The sequence below is a fragment of the Rhinolophus sinicus genome, linkage group LG03 (genome assembly GCF_036562045.2).
Source record: "Rhinolophus sinicus isolate RSC01 linkage group LG03, ASM3656204v1, whole genome shotgun sequence".
NCBI classification, from domain to species: Eukaryota; Metazoa; Chordata; class Mammalia; order Chiroptera; family Rhinolophidae; genus Rhinolophus; species Rhinolophus sinicus.
This window is the reverse complement of record NC_133753.1, coordinates 63,606,493-63,623,870: the sequence shown is the minus strand read 5'-3', so window position 1 is coordinate 63,623,870 and position 17,378 is coordinate 63,606,493. Positions and strand designations below refer to the sequence as shown.

The 17,378-nt window shown below is 50.1% G+C and overlaps 1 protein-coding gene and 1 pseudogene across 2 annotated transcripts in view; both read left to right on the top strand.

Annotated features, from left to right (window-relative positions):
- The window catches only part of MAPKBP1 (mitogen-activated protein kinase binding protein 1), a 51,554-nt gene that overhangs the window by 19,981 nt on the left and 14,195 nt on the right, over window positions 1-17,378 (top strand). For both annotated transcript variants that reach the window (XM_019725427.2, XM_019725426.2), the window contains exons 3-8: window positions 5,373-5,464; window positions 15,098-15,160; window positions 15,390-15,447; window positions 16,153-16,323; window positions 16,713-16,850; window positions 17,080-17,262. In XM_019725427.2, the coding sequence (XP_019580986.2) occupies window positions 5,373-5,464; window positions 15,098-15,160; window positions 15,390-15,447; window positions 16,153-16,323; window positions 16,713-16,850; window positions 17,080-17,262 (705 nt within the window). The remainder of the gene's footprint in view (window positions 1-5,372; window positions 5,465-15,097; window positions 15,161-15,389; window positions 15,448-16,152; window positions 16,324-16,712; window positions 16,851-17,079; window positions 17,263-17,378) is intronic.
- On the top strand, window positions 3,436-3,665 carry LOC109444261 (cytochrome c oxidase subunit 6C; annotated as a pseudogene).

Sequence of the window (17,378 nt, the reverse complement as noted above, 5' to 3'; positions counted from 1 at the left end):
TCCGGCCGCCCCAGTTTATTTCTTGTTCATGCTTATGTTCAGTGTGGGTCAGCACTGGGGTTCTGATGATCAGAGTTCCTCAGGGATGCAGGCTGAGGGAGCCCCACCTCACCACTTGCTGCCGTGCTGAGCAGTCAGAAGAAGGAGTAGCACCGTCCTTGAAAGCTTCCACTGGGAGTGGCAGGTCAGAGCATCATAAAAATGTGCAGCCTTATAAGCACTTAAGTGAGAAAACGAAATCAAATAAAAACACATATTTAGTTCTTCGTACTTTTTCCCCCCACGTTGCTGGGTCAGTGAGTGTCAATGAAATGGCTTGAGGATAAAGAAAGAACTGAGGGATGTGAATGGCAGGAGGATATTGCTCGTGAGGTACCAAGCCCCACACTACATCCTGGGCCAAAGCTTTTCTCTCGCTCTCTCCCTTTTTTATTAATAGTTTCAGGTGTACAAGACAACATAACGATTAGACATTTATACCCCTCACAAAGTGATAACCCCACATGACTCCATACATTGTTGTTACAATTCCATTGACTATATTCCCCGTGCTGTACTTTACATCCCATGACTATATGTATATATTGTAATTATAGTTGACATTCAATATTATTCTATTCTAGTTCCAGCCTGTCTCTTCTTTTAGTATTTACTGTGCAGTATTTAAGACATAGAATAAAGACATATGGAATATTAGCGTGAACAATTATGTGTCCACCATCAGCTTCAGAAACAAAATGTTACCTGTTCCATGAAGCTCCCTTTGTTGCCGCTTGTGCTCATCTGGATGTGGTCTTTCTGCAACAACCAGTTTTAGGTACTTTGTGGAGAGCAACTGTACTGGCCTGAAACAGCCCAGTTTTCCTGGGCTTCTCATGTCGGCTCTTTCACTGTTTCTGAAGCCTCTGCCGTGCATTCATTTATTCATCAGATATTTATCAAGTGCCTATTGTGTGCCTGGCACTATTTAAAGTGCTAAGGATACATCAGCGAGGGATAACAATGTAGATCTTGCCCTTAAGGAGCTTGTCTTCTGATGGAGAAGACAGGTCATAAGTACGTGGACAGAGATATAATCACTGTCAGGACACACTACCTGACTTTTTAAGTGCTGTGAAGAAAAATAAAGCAGGGTGAGGTGGGTCTAGAGGAAGAGCAGAAAAGCAAGCCTGGAAAGGCTTCTCTGAGGAGACCTTTTCATGAAGACCTCAGTCATTCAGCTGTGTGAATAGCTGAGGTAAGAGCATTTTCGTCCAAGGAATAGCAGATGCAAAGGACCTGAGGCTAGAATCCTCTCCAGGTGCTCGAGGCAGCAGGAAAAATGTGAAGAGGTGGTTGGGGTGGGGTAAGTGAGAAGGGACAGCGGAGAAAAGGAGGTCAGATAGGTAGCCAGAGGCCAGATGATTTAAGGCCTTATAAACAGGGTGAAATATCTGGATTTGAACTTAAGGGTGGGAAGTCATTGAGGGTTTTGAGCAGAGTAATGATTGATTTCATGTATATTTTAAAACAACTACTGGCCTGTCAAGTTGGAGAAAGACTCTAGGGGGCAAGGCCTAAAGCAGAGAGAACACAGAATTACAGCCACAGTCCAAGGGAGAAATAATAGTGGCTTGAACTAAGTGGCGTCTTGGTAAATGTTTACAGGCTGTCTGAGGGGAAAAAAAAGGACCCTGATTTGTAGTGCTTGCCGATTGCCATGGTGTAAGTACTGCCACCTTGGTGATTTCAAGCTACCACCGTGCTGCCATTGAATGTCGAGGTGGGAAAAGCTGTGCCCAGTGTCAGCTCTCACGAGCCAGTGCAAACCGGCTCCAGCACACCACCGCTGGAGCTTGGGGTGCATTTAGCCTGTGGTGTGTTTACAGGGACGGTCCCGGTTTGTCTCCATTTTCTAGGGTAGATGGAAACCATACAATGTTTTTGGAAAGAGGATATGGAGAACGTTATGAAAGGGAGAGAGTCAGTTTATAAAGTCCATCGTTCCAGAGCCTTCAAAATAATCCTGGATGTTGGAGGCCCTGCAGGAGCTCTGAACTCTCAGATCCTTTGAAAGTGGAGCTCAGCCCAAAACCTCCCTGCAAACAGGAAGCTGGTTTGAGTTAGAACATAAAATAAAAACCAGCTGATGCCCCTGAATGTTTTCCCCTCCTCTTCCCTCTCCACAGAGCCAAAGGAAACTGCCGTTTTTTCCTTGGATAGCTGCTGAGAAAGCCAGAAAAAGCCAAAAACCATAAATCCTTTGAAAAGAAGCCAAATTTTGAGCGTAGGCAAACTCCTGCCTGTGGGGTTTCCTAGCCCGGATGTCTGCACACTGCTGAGAGTCCTAGGAGGAAAGTGACTGGGGAATGCAAAGGTGCCAGAGAGTGGAGCCTGAAACCCAGGCCGCTGGAGAAAGATGTTCTGTACTAGGGTTTCTCCAACTGTAGCTTCCAGCCGCTTTGTAGGTCATGAAAGCAATAAAGTGGGCCATGACCAGAATTATTATTTAATGAACTAGAATACAATAAAAATAGAGTATCACATTACAATTATATACATTACTACGTGCAATAAGAGTACATATTGTTTTGTGATACTTTTATTTCAGTTTTATGCGCATGCACACAAATACATGTGTGGTACAGACTGGGGCATGATATACGATGTGTCTCTTACTGTGGGTCGTGGTCAAAAACGTTTGATAAACACTGGCCTGCCCTCCACCCCTCCCCATGTTTAAAATACCTTAGATATATACCTTATTTTCACTCAATTTTTTTTTTTTTTTTTTTTTTTTTAGTTTCAGGTGTACAAACCAATGTCTTTAGGGCCTGAGGTAACTCATTTCTCCTTCCTGCTTTACGCTGCTGTTGAAAAGTCCAGGCTGGTTTCAGAATTAATTCTCCATACAGCTGGATCACCTACCCACAAAACACCCACCCAGATTCCTGTCAGAGGGAAGGCAAGCTGGGAATCCATAGGCCAGTCTTTAATTCTTTGAGACCAAAGCTGAAGCAAAGGGAGGGATTAGTGCACGTTTGAATCCGAAGGATTTGTCCGACATCAGATTAGCTTGAAGAGAAGAGGAGTGGAGGAACCTTTTAGCTCACTGCACTTGATTTTGTGACCTTTTCCGTCTGTGTGGCTAATGTGGCCTCAGACTCTGCTCTGCCGTGGGCAGTTGGTGCGGCAGGAATATTCCTGAGCTCCCTTCCCCCTGGGACAGCCAGAGGCCGGGTGCCAGGATAGAGTGGTGCTTTGAACTGAGTGTCCCTCGTACTTCCCCGTTATTTTGTGCTCTCCTGCCAGTGCCTGGTGACTGGGTGCCAGGGGGGTCATTAAGCTGAGAAAAAGAGTAGAAGGAGGCATCATTTAACGCACCCTATCGAGAATGTATTGAGGGTCCATGTCTCCATCAGGAAGGACGTTGGTATTAAGGAGAATGTAACTACCATGCCTCCCAGTGCTTTGACAAAACCTCAGATGCGTGGCCTTCTGGCCAAGCACCTGCAATTTCATATTGTTGGAGCGATCGTTGTATCCCTGGGGACTGCAGCTTTCTAGAAGTTTGCTGTGGGTGACCCAAGGAAGAAGGCATATGCAGATTTCTACAGAAATTATGATTCCATGATTTTGAGGAGACGAGGAAGGCTGGTACCCTTCAGAGTGTAATTCAAGTGTAATTTCAGAGTGTAAAGCATTTCTTTGGGTTGATTCCCATGGAAGTTTGTCACTGACCTGTGTTCCTGAGCTATGAAACATGAGTATTTGGGCTAAGGAATAGTTTCTCTTGATAAATAAACAATTAACTAACAAAAAAAAAAAAGAACGTATTGAGTAGACTAAAGTTAGTTTATTCCACACTAGGTTTTGTGCCTCAGATGGGCTCAAGGGTTACTGGCAAGTTTGGTGCTTGCCAAGTGGCTCTGGGTTGGTGTGGTTCCCTGGAGCTAAAGTGCTTCTCTGCGTATAGACTGAGAATTGCCGGTCCACATCCCCAAGAAGCTCAGAAAACTCTTGGGGACCTTTCTGGGAAATAGATTTTCACTGTGTTCCAGGAGACTTATTTTGGTCTTTGGCAACCAGAGGGCATTTCTTTCCAACCTAATTCAAACTAAAATGGTCCTTGGAGATGAGAATTTAAACAGGCCCTCTAGGAGCACTTTGAATTCTCCAGCTGGGACACTAAGAGAGAAGGAGTGATCCTAAAACTACCCTAATTGATTCTGGGCTTCCCCGCTCTAGAAGCTGGCCTGGACTAGGCGTAGACCAGCCTGCCACAGGCATGAACACCCATGAAGTGTTTCTGGTCCACGGCGCCCTCCTAGGACCTCTGAGACTCTTAGCAGAGTGCGGTCTGGCCTGTTTACATGGCCATTCTGAATTCAGAAGCCCCTTGCTCTGAGCCAGCGAAGACCAAGGACATCCCAGAAGAGGGCCAGTGCAGGGAGTCCAGACAGTATTAGAGGAGACTGGACCTGGAGTGACGAACAAGACGTCTGTAGCAGAGAATGAGGCTGAGTGACAAGCAGGAAGTTACAGAGCAGTCTGACTCTCACATGGCATCATCTGGCAGAAAGACCAGTAAACTAATGTGCGCCCCGGGGGGCTGCAGATGGGGGGGGGGGAGTGTAACCCTAGTGATGATGAGAGTGATGGCGAATATCTTGTGTGGCCGTGTCCTCTCAGGATCTCTGAGCACTTTACACATGTTTCCTTTTCATCTCTGTGGGATTTGTGGCTTGATAATAATAATTAGAGTCCTCTGAGCATCTGTGCTTTGCAAAACACAGCATTAAGCCATGTTGCTGCCTCCTAGGCTTGCAGTCTGTATGAACTGGCAGACATATGGGGGGCGGGGTGCGGGGTGGAGTCCTCTGATGGAGGGGAAGAACGTGATGGAATGCAAAGATCAGGGATATTATTAGTCACCTAATTGATACCTAACATTCTTCTGGCGTTTGGGAGATCAGAGTGGCCTTTCTTTCATGCCTGCCAAGGCACGAAGATCAGTGACCTGCCCTGAGAGTCATCGACCCAAGAGCCCCAGTCTGGGGACTCAAAGCTTTATCTTGTAAACAGAGCCTTCCTGGGTGGGGGGAGTGCTTTTTCCTCTGTGGTCATGAGCAGAGCTTTCACCCCTTCATTTTCTTTCCCATGGTACCAGCAGATTGAGGCCGCTTGAAAGCCGGCGATGCCCACTGGCTTTTCCCGTGTGATCAAGGGGCCTGTGGCCGGAAGAGAACCTGGAAAAGTCAGTAGCCCGTTCTCCTGCAGACAGAGCATCAGGAGAGCGGTCAGCACTGCAGGATGGTCCCGAGAACCTTCAGCATCTCCTTCCCAACCCCACTCTGTCCATAACATGCCACTTCTCTGTCTTGCTCTAACAGGTGACCTTGGAGAAGGTGCTCGGAATAACTGTGTCTGGAGGGAGAGGTCTTGCCTGTGACCCCCGATCCGGTTTAGTTGCCTACCCAGCTGGGTAAGTGCCTTGGAAGAGGTCTTATTGCACGAGAGTTTATAGCCATGCTAAACCAGTTGGGGTGGGCAGCAGTTTTCTGGTATCTTCTGGGAGATACATCTAGATGAATGTTTTGGTGTCAAGGCCAGGTACAGGCTCTGGCTTTGTGGCTAGCCACTCCCATCCACGCATATTCATTGACACTTTATATTATATGCAGCTCCCAGCACCTACCTTCTAGTTATTTTTAAAAACAGCTTTATTGAGATGTAATTCGCATCCCACGCAGGTTGCCTATTTAAAATGCGCAATTCAATAGTTTTCAGTATATCCACAGAGTAGTGCAGCCATCACAATCAATTTGAGAACATTTTCATTACCCTAAAAAGAAACCCCATACCCATTTCTGCCCAAGGTCTGCAGCTTTAGGCAACTACTAATCTATATTCTGTCTCTATAGATTTGCCTATTTTGGACATGTCTTATAAGTGGAATCATACAATATTTGGCCTTTTGTGACTGGCTGTTTTCGTATTTAGCGTAATGATTTCAAGGTTCATACATGTAGCAGGTATCAGCTTCATTCCTTTTTATGGTTGAATAGCATTTGATTGTTTGGATACCCCGCATTTTATGTATTCATTAGTTGATGGCCATTTGGGTTGTTTCCACTTCTTTTTTTTTTTTAATTTATTGGGGTGACAATTGTTAGGAAAATTACATAGGTTGAGGGTGTACAATTCTGTATTACATCATCTATAAATCCCATTATGTGTTCACCACCCAGAGTCAGTTCTCCTTCCATCACCATATATTTGATCTGTTTCCACTTCTTTGGCTGCTCTGAACATTTGTCTACTCACTTTGAGAGATGTTAGCGCCATGGCAGTAGGTTTCTTTAGGCGTCTGCAGACGTGTTTCCTTTGGAGGCTTGGGGCCCCGGCTGCCTCTGGTTCTCTGTCATCCTCTGTTCCTTGCTGCTGGGCACAGGAACGTGAAGATGGGAGGCCACTGCTCTGCCACTCTTCCCCCACCCTCGGCCTGGGAATACCCGAGTTCCCCAGACTGAGTTCCACAGCAGCTCATGTCGGTTTTGTATCTGACATATGATTTTCTTAGTTTTATCATCTCATCAAAAAAGCTATCTTATCAAGAATTTATTCTGTGCCGGGCACTTTTGCATTTTGCAGGAATTATTTAATACTCAGAGCAACCCTGTGAGGTTGATAATATTATCATCCTATATTTTAGAAACTAAAATTCAAAGAGGTGAAGCAGTTTGCGCACAGCTAGATCACACAGCTGGTGTCTGCACTGGGTTTCAGCTCAAGTGGTCTGACTGCGGAGCTCTTACTTTTAAATAATAACTAGAAAGTCTGGGAACACCAGACTTTCTAGTTATTATGAAAAGCTGCTTTCCCCCTAAGCTGTCTACCTGCCATTGGAATGAGAAGAGCCCAAATTATGGACATCTCAGTCTATGCCAGGGAGACTCTGCCTTGGGATTCTGGGGTCAGTGTCTCTTTTGAGTGGCCCTGTGGCATTTGATGTGTGGTGGGGACGCTGTGGGCGCTGCACTGGCTTTACCCTGCAGAGGCTGAGCTGGCCTCCTCCCACCTCCCACCCCAGAAGCAAGTTGATGAATGGCTTCTGCTGCTGGACGCTCTGCTCAGCCTGCTTCAGGGGAATTCCACTCGTGCTTGCCTCTGCCTGGGAAAGCCAGGTTCCTTCTTGTTGGAGGTGGGGCTGGGGCTGGCTAGGAAAGGCCCGGGCTGCTGCCTAGTGCATGCTGAGCCCTGTGTCCCTGCCCCGGGATGGGGGAGCCCTGCGCCCCCTCTCTTCCCTACATGCCCCGGACCCCAGGCCTGGCGCCTCTAAGGGCGTGTGCTTCTGTTTACGGGCAGGTCGCAGCCTGGCTCATGTGCCTGCAAGTCATTCTGCTTGCAGGTGTTGGATGGAAGCTTCCTTGCTGGCACCTCTGGTAGATTTCCTCAATGTGCTTGTTTGGGCCAGCCCTGGGCAGTGCCCCGATCTGCTCCCTAACCTTTTGATTTCCTAGAACTTGACGTTCTGTCTTTGCCAATGGTCCCTTTCCGGCTGTCTTTGTTTTTGCTTTGTGTGAGAGCTCCCTGATGTGCCTCTGGAGTATCTGGGGGCCACCAAAGTCTGTGTGAGCCAAGCAGGCCCTGTACCTCCCTCCTTCCCTCTATTCCTATCTGGTGAGCCTAACCCCACCCCACCCCCCACCCCCACTCTCTTGTTCCTACTGAGCTTGTTGATCTGGGAGCAGCTCAGGTATCCTAGAAACAAGAAGAGAAACAAAGCTCAGAAAATTCTCCCAGAGGCCTAGAGGCAAATATCAAACCAAAACAAAGTTTTCTGAAAGGAAATGAAACAGCTCAGGGAGGGTGGGGTGGAGGGGAATGTGTATCAGGCAGAGGTGGCTCGAAGCCTCTGGGCAGACCCCTGAGTTTTCACGGCTCCCACATCTCTTCTGCAGAGTTCTCCCCCCTTTGCTTTTGTTCTCCCCACAGGAAGCCCACCTCTCACCTGTCATACTGTAAGTCCCTCTGCCCTAGGAGACCAGGCTGGTCTCCAGAGAGCCTCTTTGAGGGCCTCAGTTTAGTTGAACACCCATAACTGACATGGGCCCCTTCCCTTGCCGGCTTGGTAGAGTGGATTCAGGGGCTTTAGAGCCCAGCATAGCCCCTATTGCTAGCGTGGATCCAGTCAGTTCTGAGATAGGGTTTCTCTTGAGCCCTAATAGCAGGGCCTGGCCTGGGTAAATGCCATGGGCAGAGTCGCTGTCGGAGTGGGAGCTGTCCTGAAAGCTGACGGGCACCATCTGGCTGCAGAGAAGAGACCTCTTGGTTGCTTTAACTCAGGAGGAAGAAGGGAAACCCAGCTCTCCCGAGGATGCCCTCCATTTCCTCAGCCCATGTTGGAATTTATGCTGAGATCCCCAGATCCAAAGCACTGGACTGGGTGTGCAGCCACAGAATCTCCTCCTGAACTGTGTTCTAGTGACATCTGAGCTGAAGGAGCACAGAGCTGCGTTCTTACTCACCCCATGTGGGGGTTTGCCAGGGAGTATGTGGGGCGGTTGAGAGACCGGGTGAACCTGAGAGAAGAGGAAGCTGGGACTTGGTGTCCTGACGGGCACGAATCACAGGCAGGGGCACTCACAAGCATCCGCCCCCTCAGTGCCTTTTCTCCTAGTTTCCCTGCAGATCTCACACCTGAAACCGGGGCCCCTAAGTTCTTCCCCAGTTTGTTCACGGAGACAGTCATTCATTTGTTCAGCAGGTATTTGTCAAAAACCTGCTCTGGGCCAGGCATTGTTCCAGGCACAGGGTATACAGGGTGAAGAAGGCAGATGGAGTCACTCCTTTGGTGGGGTTTAGGTTCAATAAGGACAAGCAAACCATGTAAACAAATAAGTGGGCGAGGTAATATCAGAGAGTGATAAGTCTTCTGAAGAAAATAAAACCAGACAAGAATCAACATGTGAAGATCTGACATCAAAGTGTTCCAGGTGGAGGAAACCTCAAGTGCAAAGATCCCAAGGAAAGGAGGAATAAATTCACTTGTTTGAGGAGCGAAACAGTGGCCGTGGTGGTGAGGCTCAGACGCTGCCACTGGAACCCGGCTCAGAAGTCTTGCCGCTCACAGAGATTCACTTCTTGTCCGGGAAGAAAATATATTTAGAGTTTAGAGTTCACAGAGAGAAGTGTACTGGTAGCTGTATGCCAGTGGCCATGCTGTTCACTGGGTTATTACCAAGTCTTTCTCATGCCTTTAGGGCAGGGGCTCATAAACTGTCCCAGCAACAGAGAAGCCAGTGGGTCTCATGGCCTTGCCTCAGAGGGTTACTTATTTGGAACGCTTTGGAGTCTAGGTATCTAAAGAAGACCATGACCAACGATGCCCTAGGAAACATCCTAGACACATTATCTCTTAGAATAATTAAGGCCATAAGATTCCCCTTTAAGGGTGAGTCTGGAGGGGCAGTTTGTGATTCCACACCTGGGTGAGGACCCCCATGAGTTACTGGCCTCCAGCGAGTCCTGCCTGGGATGCCACAGGGCGGACTCCCTAGACAGCCCTGTTCTGTTTGCGGTGCACCCGAGTTCCCTTCAAGAAGATAGCTAGGAGCACCATGCTGGTTACTTTGCACATGAGCTTCAGTTTCACAATTCTGTGAGGTACATACTACTATTCCCATTTTACAGATGAGGAAACTAAAGCTCAGAGAAGTTAAGGAGCGTGCCCAAGATCACACAGTATGTTAGCAGCTAGATCTGCCTGACCCCAGCTTAGTTATTGTTTCCGTCATCACCCCTCTGTCAAGTGTCAGTGAGTCCTAAAAGCCTGAGGGGGGAGGACCATGGACCTGCCCTAGGGCCCTACTGCCCAGAGCTGCTACTCAGGAGGTTCCTCCGCTTTGCAGAAAGCGACTTGCTCACTCATTCAGGAATATTTATCGAGTGCCTGTCTTCTAGGCCCTGGGATGTAACAGTAAACAAAACAGTCAAAAATATAACCTTCACAGAGCTGGCACTCTAGTGATGAAGACAGATCCCTTTCCCCTAAGCAAGTAAACTATATAGAATATTACAAGTTGACGTGCTTTGGAAAAAGTATAAGAAATAAGCAGTGAAAGGAAATAGGGAAGGTGGGGAGTGTGGGGTTGTAATGGTAGATAGGGCTAGCGCGTGACCTCTGAGCAAGGCTTGAGGAGCGTTGGTGCTTCTGCGAGTCCCTTTCTCCTTGTACCTGGTCCGAAAGGAGAAATTCTGAAGCACAGGGTGTCTGCTCGAGCTCTCTGTGTCCTGCTCCCTGTATGTGCGGCTGCATTCATTGTTCATTGCAGAGTCCATTTGTTTATGCCTTCTGGGGGGTGGCGGGTGGTAGGAGGTGGATCTCGTGTGGATGGTGGGTCCTCCATGGTGGCAGCAGGCCTGGACCTGTCCAGAGGAGGGGGCTGTCTAGGGCTTGTCCCCTCCTGGCCCAGAGAAGTTTCTGGGCAGTGGTCCCAGCACCTGGTCCGGTGCCCCCTGTGACTCCTGGGCTGAGACCCGAGACTGAGGCTGCACGGTCTTCCAGAGAGTGAGCAGCCTTCCTGCACCTGTACCCTGGGGTTCTGAATTATGGCCAGCCCAGCCTTTGTCACGTGGAGGAATTCAGCCAGCCCTGCTGGGAGGGCCTAGTAGAGACGACTGCCTGCTATGCTGGGCAGGGTCAAGGGAGAGGCCCAGAGCCAAAGACTGATTCAGATGGTGCCCCGCCCTCCCTCCCTAGCTGACCGAGGAGCTTGCTCAAAGGTCAAAGGAGAGAGAGGAGGAGGCTCCCACATCAGTGTTTTTGAGGTCTGTTCTCTTGGGAGGACCTCAACAAGTTGGGCAAAGGAGGAACCTTGGGTGTCTTTGCCAAGCTCTGCCCTCACTTCAGCATCTGCCTTATTGTCCTCACATGTGTGATCATGGGTTGGTCTCTCTCTTCCACTTTCTCTGTTGGAAGGTTTCCAAACTTGAATAATTAGAAGTAAAAATTTCAGCTTAAGGGCCTTCCTCTGTGTGTTTCCTTTTTTGTGTGTTTCCCTCCTTTGCTTAACTCTTCTGTGCCACACCTGAGAATTTTCCAGGCTATACTATTTGTGTGTATGTCAGGGGCGGGGGGGCCTGTTAGAGAAGTGAAGGGTTTGCCTCATAGCCAGTCGGTCATCTTTCTATCTACATTGTGTTCTCCCCTCCCCTCCCGTTTCCTCCCCTCTCCTCCCATTTCCACCATGGTACTGAACTGAGAGGAAAGAGGAAACAAGATGTTGTGGCCCAGCAAGACTCAGAATTTTTGTGCAGTGACTTGGAAAGTGTTTTTAGCGGTGTGATGCATTGCCCTCGATGGTCACAGTGCTGCTTTGGGATGTTAGGTTTAAAGGAAAACTCCAAAGCTTACCACAGAGCCCTCATCCCCTCCTTGTTCTGGATTTGCAATGTGCATTGACTCAGTTCAAGTCAGATGAGCTCTCAGCTGAAGCCCTCTGCCGTGGTTTATCTGCAGCTGATCAGAAAGTTAGGTGACCAGTAGCCAACTCCGACCAGAAGCCATTGCTAGAGAGAGGAGCGGAGGGCATTCTCAACAGGCCCGCAGATAGCAAGAAGGTTCAGCGAACGTCAGTTAAACCGAAAACTTGCTGGGCTCTTCACGATGATGGCCAGCCTGCGGGGTATCATCTCGCTTTTCACATACTGAATAAAGTATTAAAATCTAAATATTTAAATCTATGATCTTTGAACTCTAACTGCTGTAATTCTCATTGTGCCCTGTTCTGATTTCCAAAAATCCTGTAACCTCAATCTTTTTCCCTCAAAGTGCCCCAGTCTTCTTTCCCTCTTCTCAGAAGCTCCTGTTCGCAGTACCGTGCACATTAATTAGGTCAGTGTACTTCCTGTGTTTCCGCTTCCGGTTTCTCTTCTTTCCCCCACTCACTCCACTCTCCTTTTTCTTAGAGTGCTACTCCTGGAATCCTGACTCTGTTTCGCTTTAGCTGAGTGGCCTTGAGCAAATTACCCCAATGCTTTGAAATTGTTTCTCCCTCTATAAAGTGGGGGTAATTATACCAGCGACCCAAGGTTGCTGTAAGGATTAGCTAAAAGTCATCTGAGCTGCTTAGCAGAGTACTTGCTACATAGACAGTGCTGGGTAAATGATAACTCTTACTGGGCCCCATTGTGTGAAGAGCAGACCAGTTACTGGAGGAACTGGACGCCTTCATGTTTAGAGTTCATTGAAACTCTTGTGTGGTGCTTTTTAACTTAAGCCGAGAGACGTCCACTTCTGTTCTCTTTCCATGCTTCTGCGCTGCTGTCTTAGACAGTTAAGGAGGTTTTCCCCTCAGTATTTCCCCCATCCCTTCCTTGCTACCCTCCAAGCTTGTGATCTCCCGAGTGAATGAAGATGCAGATATTTTCTTAACCCAGCTCTCCTTTCTGGGCTGCCTTCCCAGAACAAAAAAATTGAGCCTGCTTTAAAGTTTTTACCATTACTCAGCTCCTAACAGGACTCGTCTCCGTACTTCCAAAGGAAAACCCTGACACAGTCCCTAGCACCTCATTCCTCCCTGCCGGGAGCCCCTTTCAGCTTCATGTCCATGTTCCAGGAGTAGTAATATTAAGATTTGTCATTTGTCTGGCTCTTCCTGTGTGTCAGAAAAAAATCGTTTAATCTTCACAGGAGTCCTATGAGCTAGATCCAAGTGTCTCCTTCTTTACAGATAAGGAAACAGGCTTGTGACTTACCCACGATCACAGAGGTATATATGGCAGAACAAAGACTCAAACCCTGGTCTCTGACTCCCAAACCCCCAATGTCTTCATTGCCCCACAATGGAGGACGCAGAGGTCCCCAGTCCTCCTTCCATAGAAGACAAGTGAGGCATGGAGTTGGGAGGAGAGCTGGGGCCACCTGAGGCCCCACGGGACCAAGCTAGTGGACCACGGGAGGCAGGCATTCGTCCATTCAGCAAGTGGTTCTTGAACAACTGCAGTGGGCCAGACACTGCTAGGCCCAGGAGCAAAATCAGAACCAGTTCCCACCCTCATGAATGCATAGTCTAGTGGGAGAGACAGTCAAAACTAAACGTAAAATTGTAGCTGTGATAAATGTTACAAAAGATTGATACACCTGCCATGACAGCATATAACCTAAGATCTGAAAGAGGACTAAGGGTTAACTTGTGGGTCAAGGGAGAGAAGAATGTTCTAGACAAGGGAAACGGCTCCTTCCAAGGCCCTGGAGTGGGAGGAGCATAGCAAGTTAAAGGGAGTGAAAGAATGTGGTTGGAGGTGGTTCAGGGTGAGGCTGGAGGGTGGGCAGGGGTCGCACCACCCAGGCCCTTCCCGGGTCCTCCAAGGACTTTGGTCTTAGAAGCTCCCCAGGGATTATCAGCAAAGGGTGATGCGATCAGATCAGAGGTGTGTGTACGTTTGATGTAAAGAGCGCTGGCTGTGCTCTTTATAGGAGCCTAGGTTTCCTCAGCTCAGAATTGCTGGAGAGTTGGAGCAGGTGAGCCTCAAAGTCACAATGCCTTTTGTTCCTTCCATCCAAGCTTCCAGCTCTGAGGTCCTATGAGTCTGTCTGTTTTGGAGGAATTCGGCTCCCTGTACCCTGGATTGCCCCCAATAGGAGCTGGGCAAGTGTGTGTGTGTGTTGGGAGAGGGAGTGAGAGCTTCCAAAGCCATCTGATTTTTGTCATATCTTTTAAAACCCTCCTGATATGGCATTCTGGAAGGGAAGCAGGAGACTGGAAGTTGGTATAAAGAGAAAAGGGAAAAAAGAATGAGGAAAGGGATAGAGGAAGGATTAGGAGATGGGGAGAGAAGGAGAAAGAAAACGGGGCAGGACTTGGGCGAGGGGGTTAGAGGAGGATGTGACTCAGGAATTCCAAGGCTGTTGGTAGCCTGGCAGTTCTGGCGTAGCTGGTGCACCTCAGACATCCCAGTGTCCCCAGAGAGTGCCGGTGGCATTTGCATATTGAAGTGGTGTATTGAGCCTGAGATGCTAAGCACTCGTTAGCAGCTTGTACCCGCCTTTGCTTCAAGTTTCTAGCGAGCTTAGGGTTCAGATGTGGGGGCTGCAGTGGGTTTCCTACTAAACAAGGCTGGGTCTGGGGGATGTCGCCCTTTCTCTCCTCATTCCCTTACCTGGTACAGCGGGCACCATGCTTGCTCCTGTCGCCTAGTTACGGTGCTGATGAAGTGCAGGCAGAAAGAACAATGGGCCCAGGCTTGCTGACAGCCAATGAGCCAAAGGGAAAACGCTGCCTGGTTATGGCTTCGGCTTCTTGCCCCAACTCCTACCATTTGGCCTCCTCTCTGGAGCTGCCTCTGGAAAGTCAGTCTGAACCAGATCCCATCCAGCCTTGCCACCTTCTCTGCACGGCAGGTGGAGTCCCTGATTATCTTCTGACAATCCGGCCCTTTGGGGCCAGGGATTTTTCAGGGCGGGCCCGGGAACTCTGAGGCAGTAAACAGGCTTCCCCAGGCTCTCTCAGGCTCTCTCTGCCCCTCCCTTTGTCTTACTGAGCCTTCCTGCAGTTTTGGCCCCCTGCCTCCCACCCCTTTCGCATCTGACATGCACAGGGTACAGGGGTACCGGCTCGTGCCAAGTAAGCACACACATGGGTGCACACGTGAGAGGTCTCACGCTCTCCTTGGAGCACGGATGCCTGACATGTGTGGCACCAAGCCTGTGAACTGGCTGCACACCTCGGGACGGCTTTGCCCAAACCACATGTACTCTTCCCTCCTGCACCCCTTCCTGGGCTCTGTGCGGAGCTGTGGGCAGGTCTGTGTCCCTGCTGCCCTTCGTGGGTAGGACCAGAGCTGCTGCTGGGGCTTAGGCGCCTGGTGGGGCTAGGCTTCCAAGGAGCCCTTTCACCCTCGGGCTGCAGAGATAGGCCCTGTGGGTGGGGAGGGGAAGCAGGAACATGTTGCAGGATAGAGCAGTCAGTTCCCCTCAGTGGCAAGTGGAGCCTCTCCCAGCTTCTCCACCTGGCTGCTTCCTCTGCTGGGTGACTGGAATTCCCAGATGGCCTGGGAGCTCCTGGGGGAGCTGCGGTTGGTGCTGAGGCTGTTGTCTCACTCATCTCCCCAGGTGTGTGGTCGTGCTGTTCAATCCTCGGAAACACAAACAACATCACATCCTCAACAGTTCCAGGTAAATGGGTCTGGACCCCCAGGAATCACCTCCTTCTCCTGGGAGGAGGGCACCATCTGCGGTTTCTGTGGCTCTGGCGACTGGGCCCTGGTGGGGCCCCTGAGCCAGATAGGGACGTGCCACATGTGCCATTGGTGTCTGCTGGTCTTGCCTTTTGAAGGGACTGTGAGGGAGTCAGGCTTAGGCCAGGATGCCAGTGCCCCTCTGAGCCTGCCTCTTCTCTTTGCAGGAAAACCATCACTGCTCTTGCCTTCTCCCCTGATGGCAAGTATTTGGTCACTGGAGAGGTGAGTGAAGAGGGGGGGCTGCAGTTCTCTGCAGAGGGTGCGTGTTCTGGCCTCAGTAGCTGAGAGCTATAATCATAGGCCTATTTAGGGCTGCTGCCACTTTGGCTTCTTGAACAGATGCCAACTGCTGGTTTGTGCCGTACCTTCCAGCAGCGGTGCTTAGGCCTTCGTGTGCACCCGAGTCATCTGGGGGGCCTGTTCAAATGCACCGCGTGGACCTGACCCGAGTTTCTGATTCTGCAGGGCTGGGATGGGACCCCAAAACTTATGTGTCTAACAAGTTCCCACATCATGCTGATTCTGCTGGGCTGGGAAGCACACTTTGGAAAGAAACCACTGCCTTAAAATATTCCTTATTCCCGGAGGCCCCCTTCTGGGCACATGAGGAATACCACTACCTTCTCCATCTCCTAGGGAGGCAGTGGGGGTGGAAATAGGCATGAGTATAGTGGTTCCCAACCCTGGCTGCCCATCAGAATCACTCACGGAGCTCTGAACAGATACAGAGGTACAGACCTTCACCCAGAGATATTGAACAAAATCTGGGGCCATTTCCTCCTTGACAGTCATTGTCCTGAGATATTGATGGTGTTTCCTCTACACCCGTGCCCTGTGTAGCACTCTGCTCTTGACTCTTGGCCACTCTGAAGGGGTAGGGGTGCTGTCTGCCCCTGGCCCTCACTGCCAGTTCTTGCCTCCCTGCAGAGCGGGCACATGCCTGCCGTGCGGGTGTGGGACGTGGCTGAGCACAGCCAGGTGGCAGAGCTGCAGGAGCACAAGTATGGTGTGGCTTGCGTGGCTTTCTCCCCGAGCGCCAAGTACATTGTCTCCGTGGGCTACCAGCATGACATGATCGTCAACGTCTGGGCCTGGAAGGTGAGTGGGCTGGGTGGGCCGGCCTGGCAACCTCACGGGGGCCCGAGGGCCAGGTGGGGAGCCAGGGAGACGCTAACCTGAGCCCCTTCACGCCACTCTGATGATTCTAGAAAATAACGGGAAGTGGGAAAGAGCAACTACGTAGCCAAGTGTGTTGGTAGAAAGGGGCTAGCTTCATCCTTTTAAGGACCTCCAGAGGAAATGAGTCTCCTCAACTCCTAAAAGGGATTCTCCTCCTCCCCCCTTTTTTTCTGACCAGTAAATCCTGGAAAGAAACATTTTTTTTTTCCCAAGTACAAATCCTATCTAACCCTCCTCCATCCTCTGAACCTCTTTCTTCGTAGCTGCAAGAGGCAGAACCTTGATTCTTCCTTTGGCTTTCCCTCCAGAAAAACATTGTGGTGGCCTCCAATAAAGTGTCCAGTCGAGTGACAGCAGTGTCCTTTTCTGAAGATTGCAGTTACTTTGTCACTGCAGGCAATCGGCACATCAAATTCTGGTACCTCGATGACAGTAAGACCTCGAAGGTGAGATGCTGAGGCCAGAAGTAGCTACCAGGGCCAGGGCCTGCTCAGCCCCTCAGGAGACCCTGCTCCACTCAGGCCCCTCTCTGCTTACTTAGCAGCCGTACAGAAGTTCTGGATGAGCCAGAAGCTGTCTGGGCCGAGGAGTAGTCTCAGAGAGCCAGGGGGGGGCCTAGTTTCCAGGGGCAGGCTCAGGGGGGGACAGGTAGACAACCGTGGTGTGTCTCCATAGGTGAATGCCACCGTGCCCCTGCTGGGCCGCTCGGGGCTGCTGGGGGAGCTGCGGAACAACCTGTTCACCGACGTGGCCTGTGGCCGAGGGAAGAAGGCAGACAGCACCTTCTGCATCACATCCTCAGGGCTGCTGTGCGAGTTCAGTGACCGGAGGCTTTTGGACAAGTGGGTGGAGCTGAGGGTAAGTACCTCTGACCCAGTGGGTTGGGGCTGCCCAGGTCTCAGCGCAGGAGAGAACCGGTGCCTATGGCTCCTCCCAGGGGCTGGGCCCTCGTGCATGCAGGAAGGGACCCCAGG